The sequence below is a fragment of the Bombus affinis genome, chromosome 11, assembly GCF_024516045.1.
Source record: "Bombus affinis isolate iyBomAffi1 chromosome 11, iyBomAffi1.2, whole genome shotgun sequence".
NCBI lineage: Eukaryota > Metazoa > Arthropoda > Insecta > Hymenoptera > Apidae > Bombus > Bombus affinis.
This window is the reverse complement of record NC_066354.1, coordinates 9,221,255-9,239,558: the sequence shown is the minus strand read 5'-3', so window position 1 is coordinate 9,239,558 and position 18,304 is coordinate 9,221,255. Positions and strand designations below refer to the sequence as shown.

Sequence of the window (18,304 nt, the reverse complement as noted above, 5' to 3'; positions counted from 1 at the left end):
AACAGGAACATCTTTCTTTTTATAGAAAATCCAGAAGATACATTATAACAGTTAAATAAATTATCACTGAGGGAAACAGATAGAGAAAGAGAGAGAGAGAGAGAGAGAGAAATAAAAGAATTATATAAGATATCTCCTCAGGAGGAAATGAATAGGAAAATTAATTTATTATTCCATACTTTTATGGTACATAATTTGACAATTTCAAAACACCGTATACGCTATCTCAAAAGTCACATTTTCAATATTTACCGCCACAAAAGTTCCACCATAATGTGGCAATTAAAAATACACCGCAATAAAGCACACAAAAACCCACTAAAGTACACGACGAACTTTCATCAACGCTGATTCTCTTTCTCAAACACAAGGAAAAAGATAGTTCGATTATCCTTCTACAATTCTACGTCACATAATTCACCCATAGCAAAATTATTTCCCGCACAACAAATTTATTTCCTACAAAAAATTCTATCTGTCCTGCGCGATATTCACGAAAATTCCAGCGCAAGATCGTCGCAATAAGACACAGTTCTATTACACGGAGACACGCACAACGCGTTAACCGACGTTATAAGCAGCACGAAACGCAACCTCGTAACCGATCCCGCTTCCAGATCGATCGAGGGCAATTTCCCATTATCCGGTATCGCGTCGATCCTGCGATCGCGGCTGTATGGACAGGTACAGGCGTCCCAAAGGTGAACGAAGGTATCCTCCGTGGCGCGGCAATATCGCGGTAAACCCGGTGAAAATATGTATCGCGCGCGGCTCATCTGTTTTAGCCGGTAGGCATGCGGCCGGCATGTGCGGCCGCGGTCGACTCACGCCTACGCGGCTCGCTGCCGATTACACCAGCACGCCCCGGGTTATAACCGGTCTCGAAACCGGTCCCGAGGGATACAACCGTGCACGGTAAATACGGGACGTTGGAATGGCGCTGCATCCCTTTCCTATCTTCAATCGTTCGCACGTCTTTACCCTGTGTGCGTAGCTTGTTGTTCGAAGTTGTTTGTAGTAGTTTGTAGAGTGGGTAGCGAGTGGTTTTTCGAAAGTGTGTGGTGGAAGACGTTTTCTTTATGTGTCCAACGTTTTACATTTGCAACGTGATCGAGAGAAATGGTTTTTTGAATGGGGATGATTCGTTTGCGAGATGCTTGTAGTTCGTAGCATGAATATTTAGGATGGCAAGATTGGAGTGAGACTCGACGATAAAACAGCTTATTTTCTCGTCAGGTGGCTAGTAGGTTACAGAAGTTTAACACATTTTTGCGTGTGTTTGCGTGGGAAATATAGCAACGATGTAGTTGCTAGAGTCGAAATTGTGAACGAGATAGGTCGGAGAGTTGTAGCGATGTCATAGTGATTTGGATAGTATTGTGCGCCAGTGTGTTGACATTTTGTGACATATGGAAATCAGTATCGAAAGCCTGGTGGAAACTACGTAGTTACACTGTAACGTAGTATATGACAGAAATGACGTATGAAGTCCGAGGGCGAGTTTCGTAGTAATTTCGATGTTTGTATATGTTAATTTACCATAATTTAGATATGGACCAATTTGTAACAATATTGTGAAAACTTTCTAACATATAGAATGAGTAATGTAAACAAATTTTATGGCCAGTCTTGAAAAATTATCTTGTAACATCGTGACAAATGCAAGTTCTAGTTAAAAATAGTTTATCTTATATTAAATAAGAAATAATTCATTTCGTCATAACATACAACACTATGCGAATATGAGATGTAATTGTGGGAGAAATTTGATGTTATTGCACTCTACGTGTAAAATCAATTTAACGCCGCAGGCTATCAGGGTAATTTTAAATGACGTCACATGTGACCCCTTATTTTACAATCTCAACATACACGCTGACCTCGTATATTTCCGACAGAGAGAAAGAGAGAGCGCTTACACGTTGTGTACTCACAGACTTACGTTCTCTGCGTTTTAAACCAGCTAGACTGGGCGAGGCAAACAGAAAAAGGAGACAAACGAGCAAAGGTACGGTCACTCTGTGACTACCAATCGCTACAAACTACCACTACTTTATACCGATTCAACCCACTCGAACCCATTCAAAGCTTCCACTCTAAAAATCTGTTCCCAACTCTTTCACGTACAAACGCTTGCATCGTAAAACATTTCAAGCAAACAACTATCCAAAGGAAATACGAACAAACAACTCAAATCTATAAACCACGAATAGGTTTATACGTGAATAGAATTTTGAAAAATGTAGAGTAAATGGAACGCAAGGTGTCGTATGTTCTTTACACATTACACGTAGAAATCTGGCGTCGTGCGGTTAGTAGATTAAAGATGTATACGAATTTATTTAAAGAAATAGAATAATATAAGATGGAAAATATAGAACATCAAAAGTATAATATTTATTAGAACATCTAATGGCCGGAATAAACGTTTCCGTTCGTTCTATTTTCTTAGTTACGTTCATAAAAAATGAACTCTGCACAAACATTCGCGATCTAGCGACGTAATATTTGCTTTACAGATGTTTAAGTCTGCTTATCGAAATTTCTAGCCAATGAGGTAACGCTGATCTTATAACAACTCTGACCAAGTTCCTCCATGGAACAATGAAGAAATCAATGATTCACGAACCCACGCATATTTTCTTTCACGCGTTATGTAAACGGTGAATGTACCTGACTCTAGCTTGATCCGCGACTCTGCTACGATTCTTTCGATCGAGTGACCGGCACACGGCTTAACACGTGGTTTGCACCGTGCACAGATTGAAGAAAACGGAGCAAACTTCGTGGCTAAAGAAACACTTTTCGCGCAGCTCGATATTTTTGCATTAATCTGTCGGCTGACCGATGGAATTCGCCGAGACAAAAAGAGAAAAAATTCACCTGTGCGCGACATGAAACAGTTGGAAATAGGCGCTTAACAGGATGGCAGAGAAGACGAGAAGAAAAACACGAGTCCAGTGGTGCGTATAAACTTTAATTTATGGCGTAACGCCTGGAGAAAGGTTTCGAGCTAATTTCGCGTCAGCTTCTATGCGGTGGTCTGTTCTTTACAGGTTCAATCTACTTTGTGCAGGTTATACGCGTTTCTAGCTTTATGGTGCTTTTCTCTGATATGGCGGCTTGAATTGCTTGGTTAAATGAAAGGATTAATACTTTTGTAGTATCGTGCAAGTTGTTTGGAAAAAGAAAATCTAAATATCGCTATTAAATATTCGTTGCTGCTTGTTAAGTGGAGTGAGCTTGGAGGTTAATAAGTAAGAACGGCGCGAGGGAACTTGAACATTTTAAGTAAAATCGTTTTATCATCTCGTGATTAACACGCTATTATAACACTTTGACGGCGCGTTCTTAATTAATGACATATTATAATAAAGTCCCATATTTCAGAAATAAACAGTTTCGAAACGATAATACAGACTTTTAATGAATATTACAAGCATGATAATTAAATTTAAAGCGGAGTACTTAATCGAGTCAATATCAGGACAGAATCATATTTCATTGAAATCAGGTCAGTGGGACATGAAAATCACGTTTTAACGTTTAAAAGCTATTAATTCATTCGCAAATGACGATTTCCTATCCTTGTTCCATAGCCTGCTTATTCTCAATCGCGTCTAAACGCTTACACACGCGCATGAAAACTCGCGAGTGAAACAAACCGTTTCTTTTTCGTACATTCAACGATAACTCTTCGAGATTATCGATCTTTGTCGTGTCAGTTTCATCGAGAACATTAAAATTAAGATTTTCCCGTTCATCGCGAGTAATTTACACAGATTCAAGATCAGATTCGAGAAATAAACAATCCGCACGCTCGTTAACAGTTTATTGAATATATCGACTTCTATCGGATTCACAAGTGACTCACGCGAGAGCTCGCGTTCAAGTGGTTATTTTTTCGCGCGATCTTACACACTGAGATCGCGCGAAGAAATGCGTCGAGACGACGCATTTAAATCGAGTCAGTGGGCGTATCTTTACGTCAACTAGCCGAAGAATGCTGTTACTTCTAACATCGGATTGACGTCATTGGAATAGGAGGAGGCTTATCGTCCAGTTGACATATCTATTTGTTTAAGACTTAAAAACTGACAGTGTATAATTCTTCTTGGGTAAAATTGATCGGTTCAACGAGGATACAAGTGAGAGATTTTTCTGCTCTCGGCGAGTTGTACGTATTTATGAGATGATAAATAGAAAAAAATAATTTTCCATTTAGTTTCGAGAAATGATGACGACTCGATAGTATGTACGTATTTTTGAAATAAGTATCATTTAAAATACATATTATGTGTGCATTTTGCGCAATTCTCTTTCTATATTTACACTTTCAAATTTCTCGTAAATTGCATAAAAATCCACAGTTTGATAACACACGATGATTCAGAAATGTTTATCTGAATTTAATTTGTCATAAAAAGAAGCAGCTTTCTAAACGCAAACTTGCGACGACCACGCGCCAGCTGTTCGCGACTGTTCACGCGTTACAACAATAGCTGGACAATAGGCATTCTGTGGAACTGTAATATCATGCAAAATCATTAGCGGCGTGGTGCGATTTATCGAGCGATAAATCTTGAACGAACACGACAAAACGCGCTGTCTTTTCGAGCCGCGTGGAATTAGAAACAGAAGTGCGGCGCATTGTTTGCCAGTAAACGTTTATAGTCGACAGATTTCGTAATTTGTCGTATAAACAGATATTCGAGATAAAGAGTGGGTGCTCGAGTCCTTTTACTATTGTAAAGATGTTAAAAGTTAAAGAAAGTTGTTAAAAAAATCATATTCCTTTTGAGAAATGTTTATATAATGAAAGATTTACGTCAGAGAAAAAACTAACAATCAATTAATTACATATTTTTAACGGGTGGGTGATGACAAAGTTAAACTTTATTTTTAGAGAGAAATATCAAATGTTCTTTTTCTTTGCTTGCCGATTTCGTTGTTTTGTCATTCTTCGCGTTTTGGCATCGATTCTGGCAAATTTTCAACAACCAACGGCACGGTTCGATGATTTAATTACAACTCTATTTTATACCACGCCTAAGCGCCCTAATAGAATTACTCGCAATGAATGCTAAAATGTACAGTTGAATGGCAGAATCAGGAAATCGGTGGTATTAAACAAGCTCGAGCTTTCATTGCTCCATTACACAGATTATAAACTTCCGAACTACCAAATCTCGAGCACCGGCCAACAGTTACAAACAATTATAACATTTGTTATTACAATCCGTGTAATTATTCGAATAAAATTCTTATTCGTCTGTCTATTCTTTCGTATGGAAATACTTTTGTTTATAGAAATTACATTTTTCGCGCTTACTTCTTCTTTCTTAAAACGATATATCAGCTAAACTTCAAACAGTTTGAGTAAAGAAAAATTGACATTGAAAATTAGAATGTAGGCCTTCTATTTAATGATCGTAATGAAATCCAAGAAACAAGGAATCTTCAAATTCTTACAATCGGTCTATCCGTTGAATTTACCCTTCTACGGTATCAAAAACAGTACATCCAAGCCTGCATTCAAGAAACAAAGAAGCATCAATTCCTTACAATCAAGCTGTGCATTCAACCATAACTTTACAATATCAAAATTCTGCCTCCGGCTCAAAGTAACCGAACTCAAGCTGCATCGAACAAACATCTACTCCGGCAGCAACAGAAAATGTAACGCCCAGGACGAACGTGATCCAGGATGAACGTGAAAGAAAGCAGAAAGCCCTGACCAAGTCATACACAACACGTTACAAAAACATGTAACGAAAGGTTCAGGGCGACGCTTTCGAGAATTTATTTGGAATCAATGGCGACAGGATCAGGCGACAGCTGAATGAATAGCTTTAACGAGACGAGGGGCGTGTTTTCTCGCACGGGTTCGCAGTTAAATCTTCTCCGGACTCGTTCGTTGGTTTGCTACCCTCGATAACCAAGGAACACGTGCGATCTACACGAACACGGGTCATGAAATTTCGTTTCGTGCGCGAGGCTGTGTATCCCTCGGCTCCCTCTTAAATACGTGATGCCAGGATAACGGAACCTGTCCTCCCAAAGCGTCTCTAGAAACAGTGCTGGGACTCATACGAACTCACACACACGTAGACACACACAGCACACGCGTACACCAACCGTATACGGGATTAAGATTCGATCGGTGATTGCAGTTCGAAGAAAAAGCGCGCGGTTCCCAGCGGCCGACCTATTAATGACCGGAGATAAGGGAGAACGAGAGATACGATAGCGGGATCGGGTTCGAAATTTCAGATAAGCCGGCCGGGAATAACGACGATCGAGTTCTAGGTCTTTTAATACCGCCTCTATAGCCGCTGCGTTCTATGTATTCGGTTGTTTTATCAACCGCGCGGTTTCTTTGCGGGGGAGTGTACCGATTTAGAAACTTTATCGAGTTCTTCTTTTTTTCTTGTAGGAAGACAGAAATCTTTTAGAAGTTTTATTAGGGGTGTGGTTTGGCGGAGGAAAAGCAGAGTGGGAAGATCTTTTTTCTTCACAATGATAGGAAATAGAGAATGAACGAGCGACGTAGGTTAGAAGGATCTTTTGTATTTGTGTGCGATCTTCCTTATAGAGTATAGGTGTTTCGATTAGTTTCAGGAAAAGTGTGTAGTTTCTTGTATTGAAAGAAATTATTACAAATTGTAATAAAGCATCTGCCATCGGTGAATCTTAAATTACATCGGATTAGGATTATATTATGTTTGGAGCAAGGATAAGCTTACGTTTCACCGTTGCTAAGTGAAAATGAGCGATAATCGCAAGTACATATATATTTCTCATAATTCCAAATACGAAACGTTCACGATTGAAAATCAGTAGAATAATTCACAAGCTCGTACCACGTCTTTCCTTGTACCTCTCTAAACCAGAGTTCCGCGACAACGTATGGAAAGACCAGTTCGAGCCGTACGAAGAGAAAACGAGAAAACGGGAAGGAAGCCAAGAGAAAAAGACGAGCGTAGAGGGATCTTTCTCTCGCCTGCGTGCTATCCAACCGAAAGGACAGGCAGCAGAAGCGGGACGATTGTCCCGAGCAGGAAAACGGCGGAAAGTTCCGCGTGTTCGGCCGGCAGCAGTTTAAGTTTCCGCAGAGCCGAAGTTATAACGAGAATTGCTCTGCCCGCAAACTTTTCCGGCCGAGTCTCGCATGTACACAACCCCCTACCTACCATTTTTCTCCACCGACACGGTGTTCCTTCGCATACGTGCATACAACCCATCCCCATCGCGTCTCGCTACCCTCTTGCACAGTCTCACGCTCGTATTTACGCGGCGCATGCTCCACGGGAATTGTTTGCGTCCACGTTCCCTCTCTGCCCACATCTCGTGTTCGCCATGTAAACCGCGCGTACCGCAGACATTTTTTCCTCGACGCGAAATCCACGCCCGCACCCCCGTCCACCCTACAGTTTCACAGGTCGCGGCGCACCGATCTTTTTCTCGGCCGCGACCCGCTCTTTCTCGTAGGTATTCGCGCGGCGAGAATAAAACGCTGGCATATTTCAGACTTATTGCCACGCGCGACGAGTATTCCGCCAAGAGTATTCCTTTATTTCGCCTGTTTCCATTCCTACGCGGTTTATGGCCGCGCAGAAACGTTACACGAGCTTCGAAGCTCTACTCGTAAGATTCGTAGATTTTTGCTTTTGCTGGTTGTTGGAAATGATCGTTGGGAGCATGATAAATTTATTTCGAGAATTTGTAGAGCGGTTTCTTTTCAGAGGAGTTTAATTCTGGATTCAAGAGAGATGGATTAGTTGGCGAGAATAAAATTCTTCAAGATCATCGTTTCATCCCCTTTCATACAAATGCATCGTGGTACGATCGTGATCAAGGAGATTGTAAGAAAGCTGAACGTTTGAAAATGAAAGGAATATCGAGAATAATAAAATTTCGTTGGAGGTTTCATTTTCGAGGAAGAACGCAGCTATAGAGACTATGGAAACTCGTAAAAAGCAATACCAAGATTAGAAAGCATTTTTGGTTGGAAAAATATCTCTTCAGCAACGTGGATGTATCAGAAAATTATTACAGATTGATAATACATGAAATCATGATCACACACCGAATAACAACGTTCGATCAAACTGGTGCATAATAATCGTTGCAGAATATCCATCAATTATTTTCCAGTTTGTTATGAATGTTTAAAGTAACACATGACCAATGAATTCGCGTAATTACAGCCTGTAGGGGCTTGATTGTAATATATTTGAGTATTTACCTTGTTGTCCCAACGTTAATGAAATTAATTTTGGGAAATGTAATCGACGCAACCGCAACGCATTCGTATATATAGCTATAGTTTTCGTTCTACTTCCGTTAGATTTATAGAAACGTACGATTATTCTTTTTGTTGGTAACCGAACGATTATCGACTTCTAAACACGCGTCGAAAATTTGATTGAGATTTTTCTCGCAAACCTACACCACAACGTGTGGTTTGCAGGTGTCACATTTTCCAAGCTAATGTCCATAAAATTGCCTGTCCTGTTTCGAATTTCCAGTTTAGAGGAGGAAACGCGCGGCAATGTTGATTTTAGCAAAATGGTAGCTTTCTTACTGCAACTTTGTTTCTGGTTCTTCTTTTACGTCGTGTTGGCTGGCCATAAACGAGTATCGTTTACCGTCGCGTGGCGTCTGTCTAAGTCCGGTTAATACCACTGCGCCGTTGCTTTTATCGGAGAAGATTGACTTTTGCAAATTGAAACTCGACAAAAACCAAACATTTCACGTGTTTTATTAATAAAACGCTGTTCGACGAAATTTTTAATTCGATTTAAAATATCACAATGCGATTAGTTACATATTTGTTAAAAAAGTACAAACTTGTTTAATTCTTATTAACATTTCTTTATGAGGTTTCGAATTTTAGTTTCTTAAGTAATTTTATTAAATTTATATTACAGCCGTGCATAAATTTTCAATTTCTGAAAGGCACCTAATAAATTACAACTAATAAATTCGAAGTATATTCTACACGTGCGTGACAATTTACCCAAAGCTGCAAGTCGTCAAATTCCAACCTACATTTTGTTACCACTGCGCGTGCACACAAGTAAAATCAGTTTCGAATCCAGGAGAACAACGAGGTAAAACGTACCAGATTACCGGCGTAAAATCTCCGAATTCCCGGCGAGGTTGTCGGATTACCGCGAAAGTTTTGACGCGAAACGAGGCGGAACAAAAGAATCCGAGTGGTGTGGCACAGAAGAGGCCTGAAAAGCGGCTAAGATCGGGCGGGGGTCGCGTTTGAAGTAGCATTTCCTTGGCGCAAACGACCCTCTTAATCAATTGCTAGCACCTTTATCGCGGCTCTCGAGCGACGTAAAGCCTCGATAACAAGCCGCAACTTCGATAAATCTCCTTCTTTCTCTCGCTATTTCCTTTCTCGGCTACGTCTTGCCGAGAAAAGGAAAGAAAGGAAAAAAAAAGAGAAGCGGTGGACATATATCTTGATTCGATCGTTGCGTCGTGGCTGAAACGCTTAGAATACGAGGCAGAAGAAAGAGAAGGGGGGAAAACTCGTGGCCCACGAGACAGGCGAAAAAGCTTTCGATGGCTCGACCTTCTCGCGACCGAATAAGAACCATAGGGAGAGAGGAAACTTATGAAAATCCGGGATTTATCGCGGCATACGCGAGAGGCAGCAGCCACCACCGTGGGAGGCTCAGACAAATCGTCCGGAAGTTAACGTTCGATCGTTCCACGAATCCTCTTTTCGGCAGAGCCACGGGGCACCCTCTGTCCCGTGGACCAGCTGCCTTTGAAAGCCCTGATAAAAGTTTTAATCCGTTTCTACTGGCTCTCCATCGATGTGGTTCCTCTGTTGCTCTCGGCCAGAGCGAAAGCCCCGGGATTCTCCGCTTTTGTCTGCTGTTTCCCCCAGAAAAATACGGGAAACGAATGTCTGCTTTTAATGAGACCTTCGAGGTGGATACAACCAGATGACTTTAAGAGCTGTTTAGAGAAATATGAATGGAGGTTATTCGAGTTAACTGCGAGAATTCGAAATCCGCGTGAGTCTTTGTTCGTCTTGTTTTATCGTTAAGTTTTGAATGTTCGAGACAAAGTATTTAGATTCGAGCATGAACGAAAATTTCCTACATAATTCAGCGATTTATTCGTTTGAGTTTTCCTCCTGGTTTCGTGTTAGAAGTTTTGCTACATTGAAATATTTAATCTTTGTGGTCAAGATAACTGAGACTACCATATCTTGCAGATGGTTAATTTTCGAAACACTTTCGAAACAAAGAACTTTTAATATATATTTTTTCATTTCTATAATGTCACGCTACAAACACAGCTGGATAGAGCGTCTAGAATAAATTCAAAATAAAAAACGAAATTCATTGGCTAAAATCTCATTTTGAGGAACAATATTAAAAGGTCAATATTAAAAGTATATTCACATTCTATCATTGTGATCGATAGATATAATACATAATACTTATTTCGATGATACGATCCGCTGCAACGTAGCTGTCAATGTAAAGCTATTACATTTGTACGTATATTGAAAAACAAGTTAAACAGAATGACGAAGAAGCAGAAGGCTTAAAATGCTGGAACGAACATGCGAGAAATATCGAACAGTTGGCCATTTGAAAGACCATCTCAATCGAAAAGTTTCTTCAAATAAACAGATCGAACGCCATGTTCGCAATAAGAAAACTTTTATTTTCCAGCTGATGTTTTCGAAACGCGATCTTCCGTTTCGGCTGCAATGGCGATGCTTAAAGCGATTTATCGAGATCAAGCTGCGCGCTGCGACCGTTTCCATTGGGCCAACAAAGCTAGACGTTTAGTTTCAATGGAAATACGCGAAACTGAAGCAATCTGGAAGTTCCGTCTTTCGAGAAAGCAGACTCGATCGAGGTTACGCCTCCATCTCCTTCGAGGTTAATCGTTAATGCAATCGATTCCGACGATTGCGGCAAGGGGAAACGTCGAGTACGACGTTCATTTAGATTTCTAGAGCCGTCACTGTGTTCTCGTGTATTTTTAGAGCGAACGGCTCCGGTTTCATGAAATAGCTTCGCTGATTCTACAAAGATGTTTCTTGCTACATTTTCAGATGTTCGCAAGTGTAATCCGTTTTAATGGAGATTTCCATCGAGGAAATTGGTTTATTTTTGGTTTATTTATTGATTGGCGGATCGTGTGTTTTGCGAGCTTTCAGCTCGATGTTAACGTTTTATCGACATATCGATCTATATATAAATCTATGAGAAGCATAACTTTCTTCTTGAAGATTCTACAAAAATTAATCTCTTCGCTATGTTCACCCTTAATTATAATATAAGCAATTAAACCTATGTATAAACGTCACACGTATAACTGAAATACGCTTTAACCTCTCATTTACTTCAGAATCAATTACAACGACCAATAAATAACCTGTTTTAATCCAACTATCGCATCCTTGGCTTCCTATTTGAAGCAAAATTAAGATTTCCTCGTAGGATAACATTTTACAACTGAATATTTAATACGTGATAAAGTGTACTTATACGAGCAAGCAGCACGATCGTTCACCAACTAATCGAGCTCACAAATTTCACGACAGGCTAGCAGCGGCATCGAGCGCCGATAAAACGAAACGAATGGCCAGCTTATCAACGAAAAATGCATCGCACAAAAGTAGTATCGGCGATAATGCGTGCCAGGGATCGGCGTATTTCAGTAAAATAATTCTGCATTAGGCTGCGCACACGCGTACAAACGCGCTGGCTAATCTGCCCGAGGCCGCATACGCGCGCGCTTCGGAAACGAGAAAATTAATTGCGATCCCAAAAATACGAGGGGGCGATTCCCATTATAATAAATTCTGGAGTAAGTTTCACGAAGGCTGCGACCCCGTCGGAATTTATGCACCGTATAAGCCAATTATTTATCGTCCAGCCGCTCGTCCCTCGACTTTGACCACCGTAACACTTTTTAATTTGACCTCGATTAATCGTCCAGCCGAGTGAAGAACGTACATTCGATTATAGTTCGACATTCCGATTATGCTTTTATCGAAGAATACCAACGTTTCTACAGCCATTTTATATTTCTAATCTCGTTTCGTGTTAAAATTCTATTAATCGCAGTTTCTTAGGGTGATATTATAAAGTTAAAAAAAATATCGGTTTTATATGCAAATTCGGAGGGGAATTGAATTTCCATACGGAATACACATTTTGAATTGATAATATTACGTAATAATGTTTCCACGTGGATTTATACGTGCATAATAAAAGTGTATCTTTATAAAATAAATCTTACTTTAAACATCAACCTTATTAAAGTTATTAATTAAAACACTCTAATTTAAACCCATTCAAACGTCCTTTCCACGTTCTTCTTATTCCTATAAACTAGTGACTAATAATTTTGTGTTCAGCTTTGTTAATAAAAGAAACGAATTTACCAGTTATTCAAGCTACTCTCAATACAGAATTTGCATCCTCGTTAACATTTACGATGATTTTTTATTTCATCAGTTCTCACTGCCCAAATAAAACAAGTTTATAACGATGAATATGCACATATGCATATATCTTCACTCGAATGTCTTAACACTCTCGCTACTAACCTACCTATATTTTGTACAAATCACATGAACTTTGCTTTTATACGTCTCTGAATTATGACCTAACTTTACCTAACATTCAAATGAGTATAAAACTTTTGAGCAATGGTCCACATCAAATCTGCTACAATAACAACGAACGAATTGATTTCTCGAAAATCACAATGAAGCTTTATCATGTTAAAATATTTACTGCTCTTTATCCAACACGGCGAAAGAACAGGTGACCAGGAAGAGATAAAAATGGGACTTACCCGTGCCAGCCGCCCCCAGCCTTAGCACTGCGTCGCCTTGAAGGGAGATGGAGAGGGTGGCTGTGTCCTCAAGGCGTGCAAGAACTTCTTCGGGAATGTCCTCGGGTTCGCGGAGGCGGAGGGTTACTTCGCCTCCGCCTCCGCCACCCTGACCACTTCCACCCCCGGGACTCGTCGACGCCGAGTACATGAACACAGATCCGTACCCATGTAATGACTGCAACGGCAGCCTGACGCCGCCCACTTCCCCGACCGGACCCTGAAAATATTACCAGATAGTGTTGAGAATCAGATTTTTCGGAAACTAGAGACATTTTTAGACGAATTAAAGTTAATATCTCGCAGTGGGATGATCAATGTAATGTTCGCGAAGAAGTAGATTTAAGAGGAATTGGTGTAATTGTGAAGTGCTGTTTGAAATCAGACTTTTCGTTGCCTTTTACAGAATTTCAATGATTTATTAATTTTTACAGTTATCTGAAATACGAAACCTTGATAGGTTAGCTTCCATTAAATTGTAGTAAATATATCTTATAAATTGATTGTTTCAATGTTTGTTGATAAAAAAGACTCGCGCTATGTAGTTGATAGGCGTCTATCGTGATGTTAAGAAACAATTGGAGGATTAGAATGTTCAAATTTCCTTTCCGATAAATATACACTTCGTGAATGTGGAATAATTTGTGAAAATTGATTACAGAAGTGAATTACGTTAATTATATCGATTTAACGCTGATAGTAAACAGCTTCTAGTAGACAAGTATCTTGGTATCGACAGTACTGAAGTTATTTATATAACAAAAATTACAATTCAATAAACAATGGAACACTAGAAACGAGCTTAATCCAATACGATACAAACGAATGAAATTTTCTTTTTGGACAGTAACTCGATCGAAGAAAGAGGACGGGCAAAGATGTTTTCGGGGCGATCGGACGCGTGATATTAAATTTAAGGGTTCAGTTTTACGTCAGGCAACGAGTGATATTCCCTAGAGGCAAACATCGTTGACGTCGTCGCTTCTCGACATAGCTAGGTTTCCATTTCTCGCTATACGGGCCACGCAGCGCGTCGCCGAACGTTCTTTTACGAGCAGAAATATTTTGCCAATTTCGCCGTCCATGCAAATTTCAATTTGCGAGCGTCAATATTTGCTGAATCGCGTCGAAAAAGGATTTCGATGTACCGCCACTCGATTCGCCGTCAAACGTTCTGGCCACGGTTCGCTCCTCTAAAAACGGTAATATCGAGCGTTAAAATAAAGGGGTCGACGAGAAAATAGCAGGAAGAAGAAAAATACCTCTACAAACGTCCATATTCTTTTCCCTTTCTTTATCTCTCTCTCCCTCTCTCTCTCTCTCTCTCTCTCTCTCTCTCTCTCTCTGTCTGTCTGTCTCTGTTTATCCATAAGTAGAAATTATCCTTTTGGTGTAGATACAAGTAATGGATTTTATATGAAATAACAATATTTCAAAAGAAATTTATCATTTTCACCGTTCGATTCAATTAATTCTAAGTGACTTTTTATAGAAGAAAGATACGGGTATTATATTTATTTTCTAATGTAACCTTTGCCCTTCTTCTCGCAAAGGTACACCCTCTTTATTTTATCTCCTCATCTTTCTAAGAGATATCATTCTGTATCTGTCCTTTTATATTGCCTTTGTCTTTCTACATGTGGGTCCCCTCCTGTTTTCTTACCTAATCTACAACATACCTGCTATCCTCTTTTTTCCTATAACAAGAATGAAACAGGAAGAAAATGGCCAATTCAGTCGGTGTCTACTTTAGTTTTATGTAGCTTTCAAAATTGATATTACGCTATTTATAAAACTATATCGTGATTAAAAATAGCGTACTGAGAATCATACAGTGGCGTATAAAAGTGAAGATTTAAAAAAAATTCTAATCTATGTATTTTAACGTTTAAAAGTACAATCTCATTCTCTTCATAATTAATTCAGCGTTAACTTCATTCTCCGCCGCGATACATTTTCGCGACTTCGAAAAACGTAACGAATTTTCGTAACAACGAACGCACGGCATTATTTTACGCGAATGCGCTGAACTCGTTACAGCTAAAAACATTTGTAATTCATTCTGCGTCCGAAAAGACCTTTATACTTCGGACAAGCAATGGAATGACCAAACACCAGAAAAAGATTTCCAGTAATAACTTCGCCACCGCCATTCATTTCAAATCTGACTGCTCGATAATCCATTCGAAATTCCTTGAAATATGGCTTCGGCCACCTGCAGCCCAAAATAACTGTAACGGGATGGACGACGATTTCTAGAACTCGTATTCATCACGAAATTTCAGTTGCTATCGTGGCGTGTGACCAAAATCCAACGGAGGATGAACATTTTCCTGTGCACAAAGGTGTTCGGTTCGATGGTCCACTGTTTCTGGCGGTGAAAATTTCGCCCGGCGGCCCTGCGCCCTGTTCCCGGTACCATTATTTGCGTAAATTGATTCGTACGCGGCGAACTATTTCCGCGCCACATATTCCAAGGTATTGGCGAGCGTTGCCGGGCGTTACGTTGCCCGCGATGAGAGTAATTTATTTTAATGGTCATTTTCGTAATGGCCCTTTGAACACGGTGCATGGCCACTTCTGAATAGGCTGTGCGTAACCCTGACATATCCCGGAACCGGAGAATGCGCGATAACGCTGCCATTCGCCGAATGGCACCTGCTGCTCTCCACAATGGCAACGCGTCTGCGTTCACGTCCTTGCCACCGCGATTTTATCGCGATCGCTGTTAAGAGTTTCTGGTAGTCAAGCTTTTATCGTTATAGCCCTATCCACGATTGCTCTGTTTATGGCTTCGATTTTGTAATTTTACGAAGTTCTTTTGATTTGTATCGTACGCAGTATTTGGCGTACGAAATATTTCAACTTCTTTGAATATTCGGAGATTTAACTCTTAACGTATCGGTATTCTTAGACTTCACGCAACCTAACATCGGCTCATATCGCCGATTCTTTACGATTTTTCCGATCGTTAACGATCTTCCTTTCCTCGATACGTCCGATGCATCTCGCGTTGTCAGCGCGATAAGACCGCTTTACGATCTTCGAGGAAAGCGTACCGAAGCCGAATAGGGAAACGCAATGCACAACTGACGAGGAGATTTCAGAATGTCTCCTCGTAGGACAAACGACCGGAAACGTGGCCATAACAATGCGGATACGCAGACTGAGAGCATCTCTATGTAGCCGTTTCCGGTGCACCTTCGGTGTATCGATGCAATGAGACCGTACTATAGCACAGGACGCAGATTTCCTCGACTATAACGCAAATGCGGAGCAGAATCGTAAAAGACCCGGTGGTTCCCTGTTTCGTCCTCCGTGCAATCGATTTCGTGAATTATCGAGACGACTCGAAACACGCCCATGTCGTGCGTGGATTTCATACTTGAAGGCTTCGTCGTAAGTTCGACGGAACGCGAGGAATCTACGGCCATTTATCGAGACGTGACAGAGTTCGTGATGCTCGGGCATAATCGATTAGGAGTGGTTCGTGTTGCGTGATTCGCCTGATTCTTTAATGGTCGTTCATTTTAGAATAGGATTTTCGAGAATTTGGTATATTTGGAAACTTTAGAAGAACTGATAACATTCTCATCATTGAATTAAGAGAATTTAAGCGGAGAAAAGATATTAGTAAAATAATATACTCTCATTTCGCAACAAACTCTGAATTTCATTCTCATCTGAACACAAATTCTATCACCAGCAGATACACGTACAAATACCAAAATTTCCCATCCCACGTTGTCACATGCAACTATTCGACCGATGTTTAAATCGAAGCATAAACGTACAAACCAACCAACAGTCAGGTATAAATAAGCGTCGATCTGCGAGAAAAACAATTCAACACACGGAACACGCTTGAAATCAACGGATCCACCTGCGCAACAAACAAAGCTACCGAAAGAAGTTGGCGCGGGTCTCGGGGAGAAAGCTCGTTCAGGTCGTAATCAAACTCGCCTCCCGGTGGAGGCCGCCGCTGATAATTTTCCATGCATAATAATACGCGAGGCGAAGAATTTGAATAATCCACTTTCACGCTATTTTCCCGTCTGATAAGTCATTAAGCCGCCACCGTCGCCGCCGCGAGGAAACTTAACGCCGGCCGGAGAGCAATCTGCTTTGTTCCGGCGTTCCTACCCCACAACGAACGAACGAAACGTGTCTGGTGAGAAAGAAAGAGCACAGGACTGTACAGACACAGAAGAGAAGCCAGAAGAGAAACAGAGATGGTTGAGCCGTTGTTGCGCGATCTCGCTTTGTGTATTCGACGCCAGGCAATCGCTCGTCCCTGGAAAATTCACGGTCTAGCTCGCGGCGAACAAATGCCACCACCTAGTCGTCCCTTTCGCTGGTTTCTCTTCGTTCGTTCGGCTGGCCACAATTTCTCCGTATTACCGTAATATTCGCTTTAACGACTGCCGGCCGAACGACACAGCCTAACAATGCGCACACCCCTTCGCTAGGACGTAACGCGCGATTTTCCGCCGAGGAATCTTTTTTCCGCTCTTCTGAGCCGCCTCGAACTCGCTTCCGGCGTTAATTCGAACAACGTGTATCTCTATTCAACGTCGTTCAGCGTTGTTCCATGCATGATAGCTCGCGAAAGTAATCGAACACTTGTAGAGACATTTTACGAGTATATTATGATAACGTAGAACTTTTCTACGTCAGTGAGCCACTGAACACAGTGCAGGACTTTAGCGTGTAGGTTCAGAGAGTTAGAGGGATAAGGGGAAGCATAGAGATGGATTATAGCGGTCTAAAATTTCGATTGAATCAATGCCGCAGAAGATGGTGTTCGGGATTTAGCGAAATTGCAGTGATTTGCTTTTCCTACTGGTAGCAAGTATTATAATTAATGCGTATGTTCTTTGAAAGTTGGAAATTGCTATTATATTTAAAAATGGAAAATTATATCTACTACATTATCGATCTTAACCGGTTTTATTGGCAATCACTAAAGAACGTAACCGTCCAAATTATCCTTTTTAACTTTCAGATAGAAATCTCAAACAACCGAAAAAGCGACACCAACTTCTCCTCCTCCAACCTTATGAATAAACCTGTGAAATCTAGAAAGCTCGCTGAAAATAACGAGAAGGACTCAAAACCAAAAAAAAGACAGTAACATAGAAAAGGAGAAAAAAAGCAGGAAGATCGTTTCTCATTGATAGCGAGGGAAATCGAGAGTGCGAGAAAGATCGGCGCGATAAAACATTTTTCAAAGCGTGTAAAGCACGGACTGGCTCTCGTACACGCGACGCGAAAAAAGTCATAGAGGGGACGCGCACCGGCGCGCATAAATGTTCACCGCCGATGAATTATTGCCACGAAATGGTCGTATCCAGTTTGTAACCCGTTGGACGAGGGGTAGCGCGCGCTGAACACATTGTTTACGAAGCAT

General features: G+C 40.8%; 1 protein-coding gene across 5 annotated transcripts in view; it reads right to left on the bottom strand.

The window, feature by feature from the left end:
* LOC126921658 (uncharacterized) overlaps positions 1-18,304 on the bottom strand; it is a 570,126-nt gene that overhangs the window by 220,154 nt on the left and 331,668 nt on the right. For all 5 annotated transcript variants that reach the window (XM_050733370.1, XM_050733366.1, XM_050733368.1 and 2 more), the window contains one exon: positions 12,856-13,114. In XM_050733370.1, the coding sequence (XP_050589327.1) occupies positions 12,856-13,114 (259 nt within the window). The remainder of the gene's footprint in view (positions 1-12,855; positions 13,115-18,304) is intronic.